Below are 19,669 nucleotides of genomic sequence, written 5' to 3' on the forward strand. Positions count from 1 at the left end.
CCAGATTTTCTTTGGTCCTCCTCTTTTTCTCCAACCATCTGGTGGTATCCAATTGATTATGGTCTTTCCTGGATGTTGCTTACTCATGCAGAGCACATGTCCAGCAAAGTGCATTCTTAGTTCTGCCACTATCTCAGAGAGTCTTTGGGAATTATTCCTTTGTAGAATTTCCTCGTTTGTGACATGGTCCCGATATGAGATACGAAGAATCCTTCTTAGATAACGGAACAAGAAACTGAAACTGGAAGTGAAGTCCTGCATTAATGTAACGAAATGTAATTCCTCCCTGAGATCCGCATTTATACCACACCATACAATTAGCTTGAATAAATATTATGTATGCAGCTCAAACCTTTAAATGCTAATAATACAGACATCCCATTGTACTTGGCAGCACTCACTCTCCCGTAGGTGTGAATAAGATTATATTGTTAATATCTTCATTATATTTTTTAGGAGGTTGAAGCACTTGTTTTGGAACTTCAAGAACTAAAACAGGAAGCAGCTTCCTATGACCAACAAATAGAGGCTGTGAACGAAGCCATTAAATCATTCCAAGAACAAATTGAGACCATATCAGCTGAGGTAGCAAAAAATAAGGTTAGTCTTTTTCTGAACTACTAAAATAAATACTGAATGTATTCATTTATTTTTATCTCGCCTTTATCACAACTCACAACCCTGTGAGGTGGGTTGGGATGAGAGAGGGTGACTGGCCCAAGGTCATTCAGTCAGTTTTCATGCCTGAGGTGGGACTAGAATTCATATGTCTTGGTTTCTAGCCTGGTGCCTTAACCAGTAGACCAAACTGGCTCTTAACCAAATATGCCTTATCTAGAACACAGAGAAAGGGATGTGATGGCTCAGTGGCTAAGATGCTGAGCTTGTTGATTGAAAGGTTGGCAGTTCAGCGGTTCAAATCCCTAGTGCCGCGTAACGGGGTGAGCTCCCGTTACTTGTCCCAGCTTCTGCCAACCTAGCAGTTCGAAAGCATGTAAAAAATGCAAGTAGAAAAATAGGGACCACCTTTGGTGGGAAGGTAACAGCATTCCGTGCGTCTTTGGCATTTAGTCATGCCAGCCACATGACCACGGAGATGTCTTTGGACAGTGCTGGCTCTTCGGCTTTGAAACGGAGATGAGCACCACCCCCTAAAGTCAGGAACGACTAGCACATATGTTCAAGGGGAACTTTTACCTTTACCTTAGAATACAGAACTATTTTTTGTGTGTGGAGCTTTTAGAATATTAAATGCTTTTAGTCTTTCATGGTGAACAACTCATTGTGCCCTAGGTATCTTGTTTACAAATCTTACTGTAGTTATTAGAAATTGGTCTTTATTTCATATAAGGCACTGAGTTTATAACTAGAGGTTTAGATCTTGCCCTCTAAATGGGTCTACCACAGAATCTCCAGCTAGCTAATTCAATTTCTTGCAATCTTTTAGATTTAAACTTAAAAATAAAAAAAAAATGACCTATCCTTTTAGTGGTAGTGTGACTGGGGAGCTTTCTGTTATATCTCTTCAGGAATCTGTGAAGAAAGCGCAAGAAGAACTGGCAAAGCAAAAAGCGATGGTGCTAGCTCAAGATAAAGCGATTAAAGGCAAATCTGCAGAGGCCGTAAAATATAAAGAACAGAATAATGAATCGCAACTTAAAATTAAAGAGCTAGAACACAACATCAATAAACACAAACGGGAGGCTTTGGATGCTTCAGCAAAAGTAAGTTCATGTTACATCTATTTCCCTGCCAACAATTATAGTTCATAATGTTAATATTTCATGTCAGTAAAAACCTGCCCCTCAAATATTTCAAAGCATATCCCCCCAACTCTAAAACGAGGTACACAACTTGCAGTTACTCACAATCTTGGCTTTGGCCACTAAAACTCTTCCAATAGTTGCCACCATATTATGGTGCAATTTTTAATTATGACTGAAGAGAATATTTTTTAAATACACGAGGAGAAATTTTATATTAATTCTATTCAATTTCATTATACTAAGATTTAAATCTAGGGCCACCCTGCACACCAGATTGGACTTCCTTGTATGGACCTCAGCCACCAAAGTGTATTTCTTGACTTAAAATTGTTTGTACCTTCATGTTGTTACCTGACTGGAAAACATCTGTAATTGAGTAGCCAAATCAGTGAACACTCCATTTATAGAAGCAGATAAAATGCTAAACTGAGTCTGAGAAATTGCATCTTTATTACCTTGGAAAGATGCTGTTGCCTAGGTGTGTGCAAAATATTCCATGGGGTGTTCTTAATATCAAAATGGGCCGTTTCAAGAGGTCTCAATATATATGAGGTCAGAGATACTTGCTTCGGTAGCACATATACTAAAATAGGAACGATACAGAGAAGATTAGCATGGCCCCTATGCAAGGATGACACGCAAATTCGTGAAGCGCTCCATATTTTTATTTTTGGATGCGGAGAAAGCATTTGATCAATTGAATTGGCATTTTTTAATGAAAATAATAGAAAAGATGCAGTTTGGAGATTATTTTACCCAATCTATTAAGGCAATATATCAGAAACAAACAGCACAAATAATAATCAATGGTAGTTTAACAAAAACCTTTAAAATTGAAAAAGGAACAAGACAGGGATGTCCCCTGTCTCCGCTACTGTTTATCTTGACTTTGGAATTTTTATTGAATAAAATACATGGGTCAGATAAAATAAAGGGAATTAAAATTAGGCATTATGATTACAGATTACGAGCATTTGCAGATGACTTGGTTGTTACTTTAACCCAACCAGCGCAATCGGCTATAGGTTTAATGGATATAATTAATCAATATGGACAAGTATCTGGATTTAAAATAAACACATGAAAAACAAAGATAATAGCTAAAAATATGACTATAAACCAAAAAGAAGAACTAGAAAGAGTAACATGATTCGAAATAGTAAAAAAGGTTAAATACTTAGGGGTTTATATTACAACTTCAAATGTAAAATTATATAAGTATAATTATGAACCGTTATGGCAAAAAATACCGAAAGAGATGGACAATTGGAAAAAACTACAATTGTCCTTGTTGGGAAGAATAGCAGCAATAAAAATGAATGTTTTGCCTAAGTTTTTATTTCTTTTTCAAATGATACCAATACTCAAAAAAGATGCAAATTTGGGGGAATGGCAGAAAGGAATTAATAACTTCGTTTGGGCAGGGAAAAGACCAAGAATAAAATTAAAGATAATGCAAGATATACGTGAAAGAGGAGGTCTCAATATGCCCAATTTAAGATTATTTTATAAAGCAGCTGCTCTATCAGCAATCAGTGATTGGATTAATTTAACAAAAGAAAGAATTTTGAGTATTGAGGGATATGACTTGTTATATGGTTGGCATGCGTATTTATTATATGACAAGGTGGATAAGACTTTTAAAAGCCATATATTAAGGAAAGCTTTATTGTGTGTCTGGAAAAAGTATCAATACAAACTAAGGTGGGATGGGAAAATATTTGTAAAATTCTCTAAAACTTTTCAATAAAAATATATATGAAGTCAGGTCTGAAGCTCCTGGCTGATTCGGTACCTAGAACATTCAGAATGGCCTGTTTTAAGGCCAGAATGGCATACTTTTAAACCCTTAATGCTGCTCACATATTTTCCCTACTTTCAGGAGCATACAGTGGTGAGTACATGGGACATCCAATAAAGACCATCTGGTTTTATGCCACAATTGCTCATATTAGCATGCTGCAGAAAGATATTTTCTTCAAAACAAGCAAATAAAGAAAGGAATAGCAAAATCCAATTTCTTTTTAATTATTTCAGTTCCCCAGAAAGTTGCAGCAGAAATGGTGTGGGATTTTGAAGCTTTGACTAGTGTGCCTCACCTTGCAATCTAGAGGTCTCCATGCTGATAACATGGCAGCTGATTTGTGCCTTGACTTACATTTACAAATGCTTTCTGCTTGTTCCTTTTATGCGTATTGACAGGTTGCTAAGATGCTTACAGACTATGAATGGATATCTTCAGAGAAACATCTTTTTGGCCAGCCAAACACGGCTTATGATTTCAAAACCAATAATCCAAAGGAAGCTGGGCAGAGGCTTCAGAAATTGCAGGAGAAGAAGGAGAAGCTGGGCAGGAATGTCAATATGAGAGCCATGAATATGCTTTCAGAAGCTGAAGAAAGAGTTGAGTTGCTCTTATTTCACTCCCCAACCTTACCCCTCCCCAACCTTACCCCTACCATAAACAAAAGTCTTCTCAATCTAATGTTCTCCAAATCTGGGCAACCTGATCCACAATTCCTAGATGCCATACAGTTAGAAGTTAGAAATATCTGGAGGGTACCACATTGGAGAAGATTTGTGTATCATTTCTGGCATTGCTGTGAATAATGTGGAACAATGTGGTTTTTGTTCATTTGGCAATCTAGGTAGTGTTTGCACATGCAATTCATTGTAGGCATTCATCAATAATCCTGTTAGTGAATGCCTATGCAAACCTCAGTTCTAATTATCAAATATTCAACGACAACTAGACGCTCAAAAGATTAAGAGGCCTGGTTTCAGAATGCCCTAATTAAATTACATGAAATTGATTAATTTCATGTCAAATGGTAAATCAATGGTAGCTTGATAGGCATTTACAAAGACTGGTTTTCTCTGATAGATAACAGCGATATCAAGGAAGAGTGACAGAGATCCTTTCCTAGGTTAGTCAAAAACAGTTCCTTGCACATCATTAGCCTATATTTTCTGTGCCTAATCCTGATTCTCCTCTTGTACAGTACAATGACTTGATGAAGAAGAAGAGAATTGTTGAGAATGATAAATCTAAAATTCTTGCAACAATTATGGAGCTTGACCAAAAGAAAAATGAAGCTTTAAATATTGCATGGAAAAAAGTAAGTCTCTATGCTTCCTAGCCAAAGATTTTACAACAGACTCAAGATCATGCCTTATTTCATCCTTTAATCCTTTAATTTCATTCAGAATGGTACATCCTTAACTAATTAAGATGTAGCATTCTGATAATTACCATCCCACCTACCGTGCCCAGAGGTCCAATCAAACAAAATTATGTGAACAAGAAATTATCATCTACTGACTTCCTTAATTGTATTACATGATGCCTACTAATGCAGGAATACACATTTGGGTGCCTGGTAGCCTCATTTTGATTAATCATTGATGTGCTGGGTCTACATTCCAAAATATTGGAGAAACCAAGATCAGAATTAGATTTTATTTCATTTTAGGAAAAACTAGGTACAGTTAAAGTAATTATTCTCCAAATATTTAATAAGGTGACATCACCACTTTTGGAAAGGTTGCAGGAATCATTCACATGGTCCCGAACATCTCTGCTAGTGGATTCAACTCCTCTTAAACACACACAAATCAAATTTGAAGGAATAATTTAAGAACTCCCTGGAGCATATTTAGGCTCAGGGGTAAGAGAAAACCCTATTTGAGAAGCAAGAATCAATTCACATAATATTGGTAGGCTAAAATTGTCTAAAAATTTTTAATCGGCAGATTCCATGATATTCCTTGGATGCAAATTAATTTCTCTGATGACATGAATGTTCAATTTTCTAGGTAAATGAAGACTTTGGATCCATTTTCTCCACCCTTCTTCCAGGAGCCAATGCTATGCTGTCACCTCCTGAAGGGCAGACAGTCCTTGATGGTTTGGAGTTTAAAGTTGCCCTGGGGAACACTTGGAAGGAGAATTTAACTGAATTAAGTGGAGGCCAAAGGTTAGTACTGTTTTTTGAAGAACAAACAAAATAAGACAACTCTGGCTTGAAGTTTTTTCTTTTTAATTCTTCTAGCATTTCTCCAAAAGCTTGCAAAGATCATAGTTAATTTGACTGCAGCAAATATAAAATGCATACGTCCAGAGAAAGAATGAAGGTGTTTGGAGGAGGATTACTTCCAAGCAGATACTGGGTGCATGAACCATAATATATTATTGCTTGAAGATCTTTAGAATTGAATGACATGTAAATGAAGTAAAAGAAATAAAATGAAACATTTTCTGACTTTAGCTACACTGTGGATACATGCTGTTTTGATAGATGTTTTAAGTCTAATATTTATTCCTGGAAGAATATACAGTTATTCACAACATGAATTCCAGTTTTCAAACTGTGCCTCATATTTTGTAAATTTCTGGGTAACATTGAACATTTTTTTAAAAATGGTTCCTACAACTTTTTTACAGTGACAAACTGCTAATGTCACCAGGGGTTAAACAGTACACTCAGACTAAGAATGAAATAAAATTTATTCTGCAGTCAAAGAGGGAAGGGAGCAAAAGTTCAAAGGAGAAATTTAAAAATTAGACTCTTATCAACAGTCCAGCTTGATAGATATAATGAAAAAATAATTATTCTTAAAATTGTTACAAGAATTTTGTTTCAAGAAATTATGCTGATAAAAAACCCAAGACATTTTCTTTGATGTTAACATTCTGATGGAATTTTTTTTTGTATGGTTCTTTTTAAAAAAAAAATTTTTTTTTTAGATCTCTTGTAGCGTTGTCCTTAATTTTGGCCATGCTTCTCTTCAAACCTGCTCCCATTTACATCTTGGATGAAGTGGATGCAGCCCTTGATCTTTCACATACTCAGAATATTGGGCAGATGCTTCGGACCCATTTCAGACATTCTCAGGTAATGAGAATTTACCAAAAGCATCTTCATGCACTGTTTTGAAACTGTTCTTTTCTCTATTTATGGAGGAAATATTTTTTTAGGGAAAGTCTGTTCCTGAATTAATTTTCTCTGCTTTACAGGCAAACAGCTCATACATCTTTGCTCCAGAACTGAATCCCTTATTCTCCTAGGTTGTCGTTTACATAAAACAAATGACTTTTTTTCTATTCTCAGCTTCTGGCGGTCTGCCACTATATATATAAGCAAAGAAAAGAAAATGAATCCATTTTGTGTAAAGGCACAATTTGCATAAGATACAGTTCATTTTAGTTGCCATAAGTCATTGGTTGATTCTTGAATTTATTGTATTTTTGCTTCTCAGAGTTTAATGGGGTCAAATCTAATTGGAACTTGAATGGGAGACCAACAGGAAATCCCAGCCCTGTAGACTAGCCTGCAGAGTCAAAAAAAGTGCTGAAGTAGCAAACCAGTTTAATGTTGTAAAGAAGACGACATGGATATGTCAATGGAATTACTGGGAGCCTTATACCTAATTTGAAAGAGTCTCTGCCTTTAAATTAGTCGGTCATTTGTCAGCACCTATAAGTAGTTCTCAATTATACCAATTGGGATAGAACTTTTAATTGGTCAAAAAGCACTGCTTAACAACAGCAGTTCTACCATCATTAAGCAAGGACCATTAAGCAAGGGGTTAAGTGAGGCCCCCAGGTGATCATAATTTCCAAATTCCTGCCAGCTTCCCCAATGTCTTTGCTTATTGGAAAATCAGCACGGAAGATTGCAAATTGTGATCGCGGGACTAGAAAAGTGTGACCATTGTAAATCTGGGCCAATTGCCGAGCAACTGGATCGCAATCATATAAATGGGGGGGAGGGAGGGCAGTGAGATGGCCAGGACATTGTAAATACCACTAATTCATTGACATCACAAGTTCAGTTGCTGAACAAATTATTAAACAAGGACCATCTATGCAGTTACACTTCTATTGCATAGTCCTAGGATATTTCCAGAGTTGTGAACTTTTTCAAACCTTTTTTTTTTAATCAGAGGCTCAAAAAGGCAACATTTTTTAGAGTGTTTCAAACTCTGTAAGTATCAACACAAATAATTTAAATATATGCATGGATTTGTATTATTTAAGTATCTTGTTTGTTTTCACATGCTATGATGATGCCCAGCCTGGATAAAATTTGTACATTAACATTTTGATAACGTGGTTATTTTTACTTTTTTTTTATCTGTTTCAAAACTAGTTACAAAATGCTATGTTCAGCTGAAAGCCTAGTTTAATAGTTTAACATGATTTTTCTGTTCTTTCTTCTAGTTTATTGTAGTTTCATTGAAAGATGGTATGTTCAACAATGCAAATGTGTTGTACAAGACCAAATTTTTGGATGGTGTTTCTACTGTGGCACGATACACACAGGCTCAGAACGGAAATATTGGAGCTGGACAACAAAGAGCTGATAAACTAAACAAGAAAGAAAAGAGACTGAAAAAACCAGTGGATGTTTGAAAAATATTTCCAGCTTGACGACTTGCCTACATTTATAGAGAAAATGGGATGCAATTAAAATATAGAAATGCCTCTTTGTTAGCATAGCAATATCCATATATTATCTCTATAGAGCCCAGAGATTCTCTGTACTCAACAGTGTGAGGGTACAGAAGGGTTAATCTGTAAGTGTAGCTATTTTTCTTAATTTAGATTAGAAATATTTTAAAGACCTGTAAATATCTGTATTTTTTTCTCATTACAAAAAAGCTTGCATTGGTTTAAGAAACAAAATCACACCCATGAAATTTACCTGTTTCCATAAAGCAAACTACTTACTGGCCAGGAGTGCACAATCATATAAAAATAAATAATATATAATACATAATCAGAAGACTATAAAATTGTGTACTAGTATGTAACATTGTCCGACTCCGAGCTCTGTGCTCGTTTTAAATTTTAAATGGAAGTGCGATTTTGTATAGCAGCAAAATCTGTCATTATATATTTGTATTAGTAATAAAATCCTCTCTGATACTGCCTTTATTTGCTGTTGGATTTCCTTAGCTTTATTTAGTAGAGGAACCTAATGTGGATTGATGTATGAGCAAACTGGTTTAATGGCTTACCTGAAGCCTTTTTAGTTATTGTCTCAGAGGTGGAGGTCCCAAACTATTAGAAAAGTGGTCCTTCTGGAAAGGAGGAAATGGCTGAAGGGAAGAAGGGAAGGCTGCTTTAACTGTAACACTTGGCCATATGAATGAATAAATAAATGAGGTGGAAGTGCATTGCATGCTGGGAAGGCAAGAGATGGGAGAAGCTGCAACTTCCATTTGAAACAAGTTTCAGGTCAAGTATGATTATCTTCAGGGCCATTTTGTGAGGGTCTGATTCACTTTCAAACTCACCAGTAGAAAATAGGAGATCCCAGATTTCGACTAAAAATGTTTTAACTGCTCATATATTAAGTTTTATATAGACAGTTTGAGTGGGCAGTGCCTGTGAAACAAGCCACCTTTACCTTTGACCCACTCTTGGAAAAGAAAAAGACACTACCAATTTTATGTAGCCTAAAAAGACTTAACAGAAATTGGTATTAAATGGTGGGACAGTTTATTAACCTTTGGCTAATGCAGCATATACTGTATTTCACATTGGCTGGGTTCATATGCATAACTCGTGTTATGGTTTATTCAATTCAAATTTAGATACTAAATAGTATAAGAGGCTTAAATATGTGTAACATGCTGGTCTAAAATTATGGTTGGCATGATCTCAAGTTCAGCACATTATAACAGGAGCCTTTTAGGAATTTGTGGACTAGTACATTTTCCTGGTGTAATGATGTATTTAACCTTTTATTAGGGGAATTGAATGGCACTCTGTTCATAGCAGCCACTATATTAATAGTTAATTAAATGTTTTGAGGATAAAATTATTTTTTTATTTTTACATTGTCTGCCTTGCCCTGGTCCTCCCTTGAGAGGATGGAGACAAACCCATCAGTTTCTTTTAAAAAGTTGTTACATATAATACTTTAGACTGTAAAACAACAACTTAATATATAAAGCCAATTTCTTATACCCAATGGTAATATTTTGCATTGGGGGAACCTTCACAAATAGGTTTTCCAGCATTATGGACTTCTCAAAGGAGTTGGGTTTTTGGATTGGCTGTTCGCATGTAATCAAATCATTTTCAATTCCTACCTGAGGTAGGACAAGAAGCAGTGGCTGGGTGTTTGTCAGAGAGAGAGATCCAACCTGGAACTAAGGAAGAATTTCCTGACAGAACTATTAATGGAACAGCTTGCCTCCCTGAATCGTGGGCGCTCGATCCCTGGAAATTTTAAAGAAAAAATTGGACTACCAATTGTCCAGGATGGCATAAGGTCTCTTGCCTAGGTCAGGGAATTAGACCAGGGCCCTTCCAATCCTATGATTATAAAATCAACCATTCTCATGAACTACCAATACGGAATTAAAAATATTTTAAATGCAAACAAGAATTAATATGGCCTTTGGCATTAGCAAGAAAGAAATCAAGGGATAATTGGACTGGCAGGAACTGGGCTGTAAAGACCATGAAGAGACATTACAATAATCCTCAAAATGGAATGTAAGAGGAACAATTCAGCAAAATAGAGATAACCCACTCTGTAGGCTCTCTTCCAGCAACAGAATTACCAAGTATTCCAAGAACACTCATGTTCCTTTATTTATTTAATGTTTCTCCTTACGCAGGAAAAAAGTGTTTAGTTAATTCATGTACATACGCAACATCCAGATACAAAAATTCAATGCACTGAATTTAATGGAGATCTTGCAACATTAGAAATCTTTCAACATAAAACAGTTTTGTAAAGTCAGCAGGGGTATTATAGTGTCAAATTTTCACACTTTAATCCAGGTATACAAAGCAGCATTATATAACAGCACAGATGCCCGTATCTGGGCAACGGTGTTTTATAGTGCAATTGTTTTCAGAGGAAACTCCAAAGGCCACTTTTTCCCTCTCAAGTTTACAAATTTAACAAGGGACAAGTATCTAACCTCTAAATAAAATATTGTAAGTTGGTTTCTCACAGAGGCACGTTTTTTGTTAATAAATTTTGAAGTGGGGGAGAAAAAATCCCAAACTATTTAAAATTACACTTTAGCTAAATTTCCCCTCCAGGTCTTCAGCATAAGTAAAACAACATTTCTATTTGGAAACATCTGGCACAGCAGCTGCTGCAAACGTAGACTTTAGATTTCTCAATATTGAAGTTCTTGTTTGAAAAGTCTAGAGAGACTTAGCACTTTTACAATTGTCATGGCTTCTACAAAACACTCAAGGAAAAAAGGCAACATTTGACATTCCTGCTTAGTACCAAAAAAAAAAAAAAAAAATGCTGCTGCTAGACAACAGAATCACAAAAGATCTTGTATCTACATTCAGTGTTATGGTTCTGCCTGGCAAAGTCAATAGAAAGCTGCCTTCTATGACATGTCAAATTCTTTTAAACCAGTTTATGGTATCTTACCATTTTTAAAATTATAAGTATTAGAGGTATTTTTTTTAAAAAAGGCAGTCCAATAACAAACATATTTTTTTGCTTATTTCAAATCCTTAACGTATTCTAGCAGCCCTAAAAACAGGATGGGACATCAAGAATGGGATCCCACCGTCCCTCTTGAGGTAACATGAATATGAAAAAAGAGTCATTTATGCTTTTGAATATCTGGGCAGCAGCATGCAACTATCTTCAGATTCCTTTTCCTGAAACCTACTGGATTTTTGAAGGTACTACCCCAACCAAAGCTGGCAAAGAAAGATGACTCGGCAGCATTTCTTATTTCAACTCCAGAGAAAGCAAACTTGTCGGGGACTAAGAGGCCTTTTCATGTCTGAGAATCAAGGTTTTTCTAATTCTACTCAGAACCTACCCCTTATTCTTTTGCATCTATAGTATAATCATACAGTACGAAAGCACTTCCTCCCAAAAGTAAGATTTTCTGACTTTTTATGGAAAAATCATTCCAAGCTCGGATATGGGGCATTAGGATACAAATCTAAGACAATTATGAAGTTGCAGTGATTGTGTCAACTCTTACATCTGTATGATAATTGTTAATACAACAATCAAGATGCATTTAGATAAAAATTTGAGGAAAAAAAAATCCCAAAATGATATTGGGATCTGAAGGATCCTGGGTAGTTTCAAAACTCACCTGGTCTGGCCCAATCTCACAAATACTACAGAAGTAGACTCCAAGTATCTAGTTTACTTTAGAGGTCAGTTTTATATGTTCCAAAATTCCTACACAGAATATGTAAGAATTTCCATTTAGAAATCAAGACATCCTACCTACAGGTCTTCAAAGACCACAATTTACTTAGCATGAAAAATCTATCACTAAGTAATATATTGATTCTTACATAATACTTTCGCTTCTCTTTTTAATATAACTCTACAAACCTAGCAGAAAACTGTGATTCTGATGTTATCCAAATTAACAATTTCACTAAGAAATCTTTATAAAAATTGGAGCAGATGCTGTTTTTTAGACAATTGCAAGAACAGATTTGCTAGAACATTTGTACTCTGATGTATGCAGTGTCAAAGCTTATGGTGAAAATCAAAAGTACTTTCTAGAAAGAAGATGCAAATGCTGGGGCTGAGGCCAATAATGTTTTAGCAGCACATCTTATTTTATTTAAGAATATTTCCCAAAATAAGTAAGTGGTTATTATTGTCAGAGGGTTAATTCAACTATGAATACTTGCATGGAAAATATAGATTAAAAAAAAACATACCTTATGTAAGGTCTTACAAACCTAACTGCTCTATACACCCTTATATCCAGACAATTAAAGTGCTTTCTTGTGTGCATTTTTATCCAGGAGAAATCACATGTTTTAATGCAGGAAGGCATAGGTTTTTCAAAATCTTATATACTCTGTTTATATGAGATGAAGTGATATTTTATGGTCCAAAACAACCAACACTGACTAGTGGCATTCCAAAACAAGAGGCAAACCAAGTCCCTTTAAGGGAGGCCTGTCCAACCCACTTCCCAGCCCTGCACAGCTAATAATGCAGCCCCACGAGATCTTAAAATTTAAGGAAGTTTGTTATTTATATACATTAACTATATTATATTTTATATGTGGCCCAAGACAATTTCAATTTCAAAAAGGTTGGACACCCATGCTTTTAACTTATTAGTAGGGCTACGAGGTTTGGACTAAAAAATCTAGGTACTCACTAGTTGCAATAAGAAGATACACAAAGCTTACTCTTTGCTGCTCTCTAATATTTCTGGCAACTTTGTTCTTTTGTACTATCATTAGTAAAAATACCAATTATAACACTGCCATCATGACATAATACCGAAAGTTGGCCCACATGAAATCCACAAAAAGTTTGCTCTCTGGTGTTTTGCTATGATTTTCATTCATTAGATTTATATAATAAGGGCCATTTTTTTGTGTAAACTCAAGATTCCCCAAGTCTTAAGTCACAAAACAAGGTTGTCTTTCACAAACGAACAATTTCCAAAAATGTCCTTATGTAGCTTGGGTATTTTTCGCTTCATACTTTCAAGGCTTGCATTTTAAGTAAACCGCTTCATAGGTTGTTATTGTTGCTTTTAAGGGGGAAAAAAAAGGAACTAATGGGGAAGAGAATCAAGGTGTTCTTTATTTGAGCCAGGGAATTTATGCATGCTACAAAAATCATCTTTACTTTTCCTCTACTGTATGTAATACGGAGCTCATTGCACTTATTTATTTATTTTTTTGCTTGCTTTGTTTCACGTGGCACTTGATTGGTATTCAATTCAATCAAGATTTTCTAAAGTTTTCTTTAATAAAGATGCTTTTTCTTGTAGTTCGGGCCTACTGTCCAAAGTCAGTGCTGTTAAAGAGCCAATGAGGACGTCTCTACTTTCAGTGTTCAGGCTTTCCCACTGTTTGGATTCTACACAAGAAAAGGGAAAAAAGAAGGGCATCATCACCAATTTTCAGCTAAAACTAGCTCTTAAAATGGTTTCTGATAATTAAAATACAATTTTAATCATTAACATGCGAATATCACTTGATAATGGTAAAAAGACAGCTGATCTAAGTATCCCCCCCACCATCAAATTTCAATTGATGAGAGATCCTCTCTGGATAATGCGATATGACTCTGCCTAATAATGATGGAAATAGCAGCATATTTTTTTTGATATTCTATAACCCTTCATATCTTTGTTGTAAGACAACTTCTGCTATTTTATAAAATTACAAATTGAAGTAAAAACTACAATAATTAAAAAGTTGTGTTAATATTTTAGCCATTTAGAGTACCTGGAATCAACCAGTGTTTTGGAGGTAAAAGAGGTAACGGAAAACAAACTTACATTAAAATATACATTCAAAGACACTTATATTAAAATATAACACATGCAATAATTAAATCATAAGAATCATGTTCTTTTTCTAAGTATAGGCATAAAAAAATCTATGTGAAATGAAGTGTTGGAAGAATGTTGAGGCACAAAGAAAATGCTACTTTAAAATTTACTCTTCTTTTTCTCAGTGAATCAATATCAATATCATTATCTCCTTAGATGACTTGACCATATAGCATTTGAATAGAGATGTGTAAAATATTTATAAGGACCGTGATGGCACAGTGGTTAGAATGCAGTATTGCAGGCTAACTCTGCCCACAGCCAGAGTTTGATCCTGACCTGCTCAAGGTTGACTCAGCCTTCCACCCTTTTGAGGTCGATAAAATGAGAACCCAGATTGTTGGGGGCAATATGCTGGCTCTGTAAACCACTTAGAGAGGGCTGTAAAACACTGTGATGCGGTATATAAGTCTAAGAGTGCTGTTGCTCTTTTGTGCGCAGCCTGATTCACACACGTCAGATGGTTTTGACTGCTCCATACTGAATTGAAATATGCATGTTTTAGATATTTTGGAACATGTACGGGACAAAATTGGTGTCTATATTTTCGATACAGAATGAAATGCATGTACCCAAGCAGAGGTGGTTTGGAGCACAGAGAAAGAGTGGCAAAAAGACAAAACTGGCAAAAACATGTACAGACGTTGGCGGCAGAAGCAATAGCAGCAGCAGAAAGATCTTGGAAGGTTTCCAGAGAAAAGACTGACTGAAAAGAGAGGAGAGCGTGACAGGGTAACAGCTCTGCAATAGTCTCCCTGGAAAATGATGCTGGAATCCTCCAAGTTTCAGTCTGACCCAAATGTTCTGGAATTTGTTTCTGCAAAATTGCACTTAATACAAAATAGTTTGACTAGAACTTCTGAAACATGATGGATTTTTGTTTGAAGAAAAAAAATATTTTCCATTTTATATATATATATCCCTACTTTTGAACCATAGCCTCAGAAACAGGTTACACAATAACCTGGGTTATGCCCAAACACCCATCTAAAGGTTAGGGCAGCATGTCTCACTGAGCCCAAAGCAAATTAAAGACCAGAGGATCCCATTCCGGACTAGAATTACAATCATTTATAACACTTAAAGGATTATGATCACTTTTGACACTATTCAAAGCATTACTTTAATGGTAAATTCTTGAAATGATTGCTATTTAAAAAAGTTCATCTAAATCTTAGAGCAGTGGGCAAGCTGAAGCAATTTTGCCAGGTGGCAAAAATTTAGAAAGCCTACTGTCTTTCAAATGAATTTTTATGTTTTTTTCTGATTGTCAATGTATCTGTAGTTTTCTAGATACAACCAAGGGTAATGAAAACATTTGTAAATTCTGTATTTCTTTTTCAAAGTACAGTGCTGTGTTGCTTCGCTATTGAAGTTTTCCTATTAATTAAATTTTCCAATTTGGCATCTCAAATATACACAATGTGTGCTTTTCAGAATATCAAATGTTTTAAAAGATTTAGTTGCAAAAGAAAAGAAGAAATAAGAAAAGAAGAAAAGAAAATAAGAAAAAAAATAAGAACAAACATCACTATGTCGAGCAACTGATGTGCATCAAGTTACAAAACATGAACAGGTTGGCCAAAACTGTTCTTTAAAACAAAATGGGATACAATCCTGTCCATTCAGCCTTTGGATTTAAGGAATAGTCTTAATTTTCAGAACTATAATTCTTACCTTCAAGTTTGGTGAGCAGCACCTCTATTACCAATAAAGCTTCGGTTCTTATGGAAGTGTAACTTTTATTCTCTGATGAAATAAGATTTACATTTAAAACGGTGAATACGAATTATGTGTATAATAATATAGGTTTGTGCCATAAATACTAGCATGAAGAATTTATACAACTTTGACAGTGGCATGCAGTATCTCAATTTTTACTTTCTCGTAACCCCAATTCTAGCACGGATTTAATAATAGACCATATTATTATTATTAAGTAATATTGTTAAATTATTCTTCAAACAATAGTGTTATTTGAACAAATAAATTGATTTGTGTTGGAAATGAACTTGCAATGATAAGTAACAGTTGCATGTCTAGATGATTACCAGCGACTGATTTATATATTATCCATCTAAAGTTAATTGCAATATAGATGATCTTTCTGGTCTAGGTTATTCTGTGTGTTTTCATAATGTTTTGGGAAGTATCCATCAAAGAGAAATTGGTGGTACCTAAGACAAAAACTAAATTTGACTTAATTTATAATTTATAGTTAATACAATTTAATGTGAAATAAATTCATGTAATTTACTGTCTTTGTCTGCTCTCAATAATTCTCATTTTGTCAAATTAATGATAAATAAGCACAGCTTTTAAAATCTCTAGGGGCTGTACCCCAAGCCTTTTGTAGGCAGCATGAAGCCCTGGGTTCTCAAATTATCCATCTCTATCCTAATATTAAAAAAGGATAGCAGGTACATACCATTCTCTGCATCATTAAAGTTTCTTTTTTTTAAAAAAAAATGTTCTCTTTATATCTGCAGTATTAAATGCTATACAGACAGAACTTTAAATCATATTGACCTACCTCTTCATTCTGTGTCATGGACAAATAGCTCTTGGTCTGATCTCCCTACATATACAGGTAATATTCGACTTAGGACCACAACTGAGCCCAAAATTTCTGTTGCTAAGCAACATAGTTAAGTGAGTTTTGGCCCATTTTACAACCTTTTGTGCCACAGTGGCTAAGTGAAAATGACTTCCCCATTGACCTTGCTAGTCAGAAGGTTGCAAAAGTTGATCATACTGCAACCGTCATAAATATGAATCAGTTGGCAAGCAGATGAATTTTGATCATGAGACCACAGAGACACTGCAATGTTCATCCGTGTGAAAAAACAGTCATAAGTCACATTTTTTAGCGCTGTCGAAATTTTGAACTGTTACTAAATGAACTGTTGTAAACCGAGGATTACCTATATGTGGATAGCAAGGACTATGACCTTGACAGGGATGTGCAGGCTCCACTGCCAAGGCAAGAAAGTTAAATCAATTTTAAAGCCAAGAGCATCCAGGTAACATGTTCAGTTTGTTTGGAAGTGGCTCAGAAAAGACCTTCCTGATCCTGAACTGTAAGGAGGAGGAAGAGGTATTGCAAAATCAGATTTGCAAGATTCTGCTATTTAGCCATTCTCAATAAAAATAAGTTATAGGATATTTAATTTCATGGCTTGGTCTATCTAGTGTGCCTGACAATAAGTGAAAGAGGAACAATCTTTTTCTCTTAGTTAAAAATTTGGGAAGAAGCAGAATGCTGAAATTTCAAACTTTTTTTACATCTAATCCAATAAGCAGAATCCAAATAAGAGAACATCTTAAAGATACTATATGGGTATACGCAAATCCTGCTCCGCTGGCCAGAGAAGCAATCATAATTCTTGATCAGTTGGCTGTCACAATGAAACTTTGGAAGATTCTATTTAGTTACATTTAGGTTTCAAGCAAAAACAAGTGGATAAAGAAAGCACAAGACTGAAAAGATATTTACCTAGTGAATGAGTGATGGAGGAGCAGGTTTCCAACAATATTCTTGCCAAAGCCTCAGGGTCAGAGTGTTCTGCTTCAAATAATAACAACCTATCAAATGGAAGAATATAAGCATCATTTTTTCCCCAAAGAACACATCTTAAAATACCACCTGAGTGAGCTACAATCATCTGAGGCCTTCCATGTGGCTGTTGTAAATACCGAAGATGCTACACACTCAGTTATCGGGTGACCTTTACGGAGCTTGAAATTTCAGTTCCACATACTTTGCTCCAGTAGTAGGTTTCAAATCCCGTCGCTACCAGTTCGCTTATGGATGCGTACGCGCTCATGCATGACGCTTCTGCACAGAGACGTTCGGACGGGTGGGTGGAGCCTGCCGCGGCCACTACCGGTTCGCCCAATCTGGGGCGAACTGGTAACAACCCACCACTGCATTGCTCCTTACTTAAAACATGCCAGTTTCCCAATGCCAGTCAGTGGAAGTAGATAGGGAGAAGAGGCAGTGAGATCCACAAAGCTCAGGATTCAAAGGATTTTGAATCAGTTCATCTCCACATGCTACTGAGAGGGATGAGTGAATGAACAAGTACAGAAGCAGCAGCTCCAGCACCCGCAGAAAACTTACCCTTGGAAAAAAGCCTTCATGGCTTGAAGAACGCCGAGCTGTACTTTCCATGTACCAAGTCTCAGGCGCTCACACATTAATCTGCATAGCTCTTGTCGATAGCAGCCTTTAAAAAAAAAAAAAGAAATAAAGAGATCAAAATATAGACAATCTATATAACGACAAGTCTCAATGCTCAGTTACAAGGAGCTTTAGAAGATCTGATAATGGCACTTGGGTTGTTAAAGGGGGCAGGAGCCAGACTGACTTTCCTGTCAGAACTGCAATGTGTTCTGGCAGTTGCCTCCTCTTCTGACATCCCTTTTCTCAGTCCATCATCCTTGCCACCCATCTATGTTCTAGAACAGGGGTCTCCATCCTTGACAATTTTAAGCCGGGCGGACTTCAAATCCCAGAATTCTGGGAGTTGATGTCCACCAGGCTTTAAGTTGCCAAGGTTGGAGACCCCTGTTCTAGAGGACAATCTCCCAAATGAATGTTCATATTATTTTCCAAGCAGATTTACTGTTCTCAATAGCTTAAATAAATATAGCTTCAAAGAAAACTAAGGATCAGGAACAAAGACAGGAGCCTAAGAACAAAGGACAAAATTTGGCTTCTCCCTTGAAATATTCAGATTCTAACCTTTCCCTTTTTGCTGCTTCCTTTCTGAAATTAAAAAAAAAATGCTCATCCCACTTATTACAATCCTTATATTTAGGTTAAATCATAAGACGTTAAGAAAGTTAACCTTAAAAAAAATGCAAAGCAAAAGAACTGCAACAAAACCAACAACCAATACAATGAAATTATTTCCTTCCTCTCCTATGACTTCTTGCAAAAGCTAAAGATAAAATAGTTCAAATTACTGGAATTAGACCTACACTGTGTTTCTGAGTTTTTAGGCCAGGCTTTGCCTAAACTTTCAAAGGCACAGAGGAGAGCTTCAACTTGGAGTTCTTTCTCATTTTCGTTCTCATCTTCATCATCTTTGTGCGACGAATTTTTTCCTACATTCTCAGGACAATTCTGCAGTGGAACCAGAGTGTGTGAAATTCGAAATTCGAAAGAGCAAGCAGAAGAAAAAATAATGGCTTTTATACTTCTCTTTTTTACAAACATCCTCACAGCAGTTCCATTAAACTATTCTACATTTGCTTAGTAACCAAGAATTCAGAGTAATATACTGAAATATAAAACATTTTATTTACATGAAAGCTAATCATGGCATCTCTACTGCAGGAGATCAAACTTGCAAAATTTAATTAGCATACCAATAAAAATAATGATTTAAATCCAATAGTTGATGGCAGGGACCATTTCTTTCATTTCACAGTTCAGCCAAGAAGTCACATTAGCCATACCTGCCTCATAAAAAGACAGATCCCAAGAGAACGTACGCTTCACAAATTGTTTTTACAATTTTAGGCTCTCAATTACCTTCACTGAGAAGAAAGTCAGTCAA

At 35.7% G+C, this 19,669-nt stretch overlaps 2 protein-coding genes and 1 non-coding gene across 6 annotated transcripts in view; 2 read left to right on the top strand and 1 right to left on the bottom strand.

The window, feature by feature from the left end:
* The window catches only part of SMC2 (structural maintenance of chromosomes 2), a 29,158-nt gene extending 20,452 nt beyond the window's left edge, over positions 1-8,706 (top strand). For both annotated transcript variants that reach the window (XM_034410575.3, XM_034410576.3), the window contains 7 exons: positions 457-600; positions 1,530-1,724; positions 3,969-4,169; positions 4,769-4,885; positions 5,583-5,743; positions 6,514-6,661; positions 7,990-8,706. In XM_034410575.3, the coding sequence (XP_034266466.1) occupies positions 457-600; positions 1,530-1,724; positions 3,969-4,169; positions 4,769-4,885; positions 5,583-5,743; positions 6,514-6,661; positions 7,990-8,181 (1,158 nt within the window). In that variant the 3' untranslated portion in view covers positions 8,182-8,706. The remainder of the gene's footprint in view (positions 1-456; positions 601-1,529; positions 1,725-3,968; positions 4,170-4,768; positions 4,886-5,582; positions 5,744-6,513; positions 6,662-7,989) is intronic.
* Positions 2,330-2,432, top strand: LOC117662059 (U6 spliceosomal RNA). The gene has a single exon (XR_004590270.2). It is a non-coding gene; the product is annotated as a U6 spliceosomal RNA (small nuclear RNA).
* A 1,653-nt stretch (positions 8,707-10,359) lies between the features above and the next one.
* ECPAS (Ecm29 proteasome adaptor and scaffold) overlaps positions 10,360-19,669 on the bottom strand; it is a 75,090-nt gene continuing 65,780 nt past the window's right edge. For all 3 annotated transcript variants that reach the window (XM_060690412.2, XM_060690411.2, XM_087886342.1), the window contains 5 exons: positions 19,089-19,233; positions 18,226-18,331; positions 17,599-17,687; positions 15,780-15,851; positions 10,360-13,624 (listed from right to left, as the gene is read on the bottom strand). In XM_060690412.2, coding sequence (XP_060546395.1) covers positions 13,485-13,624; positions 15,780-15,851; positions 17,599-17,687; positions 18,226-18,331; positions 19,089-19,233 — 552 coding nt within the window. In that variant the 3' untranslated portion in view covers positions 10,360-13,484. The remainder of the gene's footprint in view (positions 13,625-15,779; positions 15,852-17,598; positions 17,688-18,225; positions 18,332-19,088; positions 19,234-19,669) is intronic.

Source organism: Pantherophis guttatus, chromosome 2 (assembly GCF_059756535.1).
Source record: "Pantherophis guttatus breed Tessera chromosome 2, ASM5975653v1, whole genome shotgun sequence".
NCBI lineage: Eukaryota > Metazoa > Chordata > Lepidosauria > Squamata > Colubridae > Pantherophis > Pantherophis guttatus.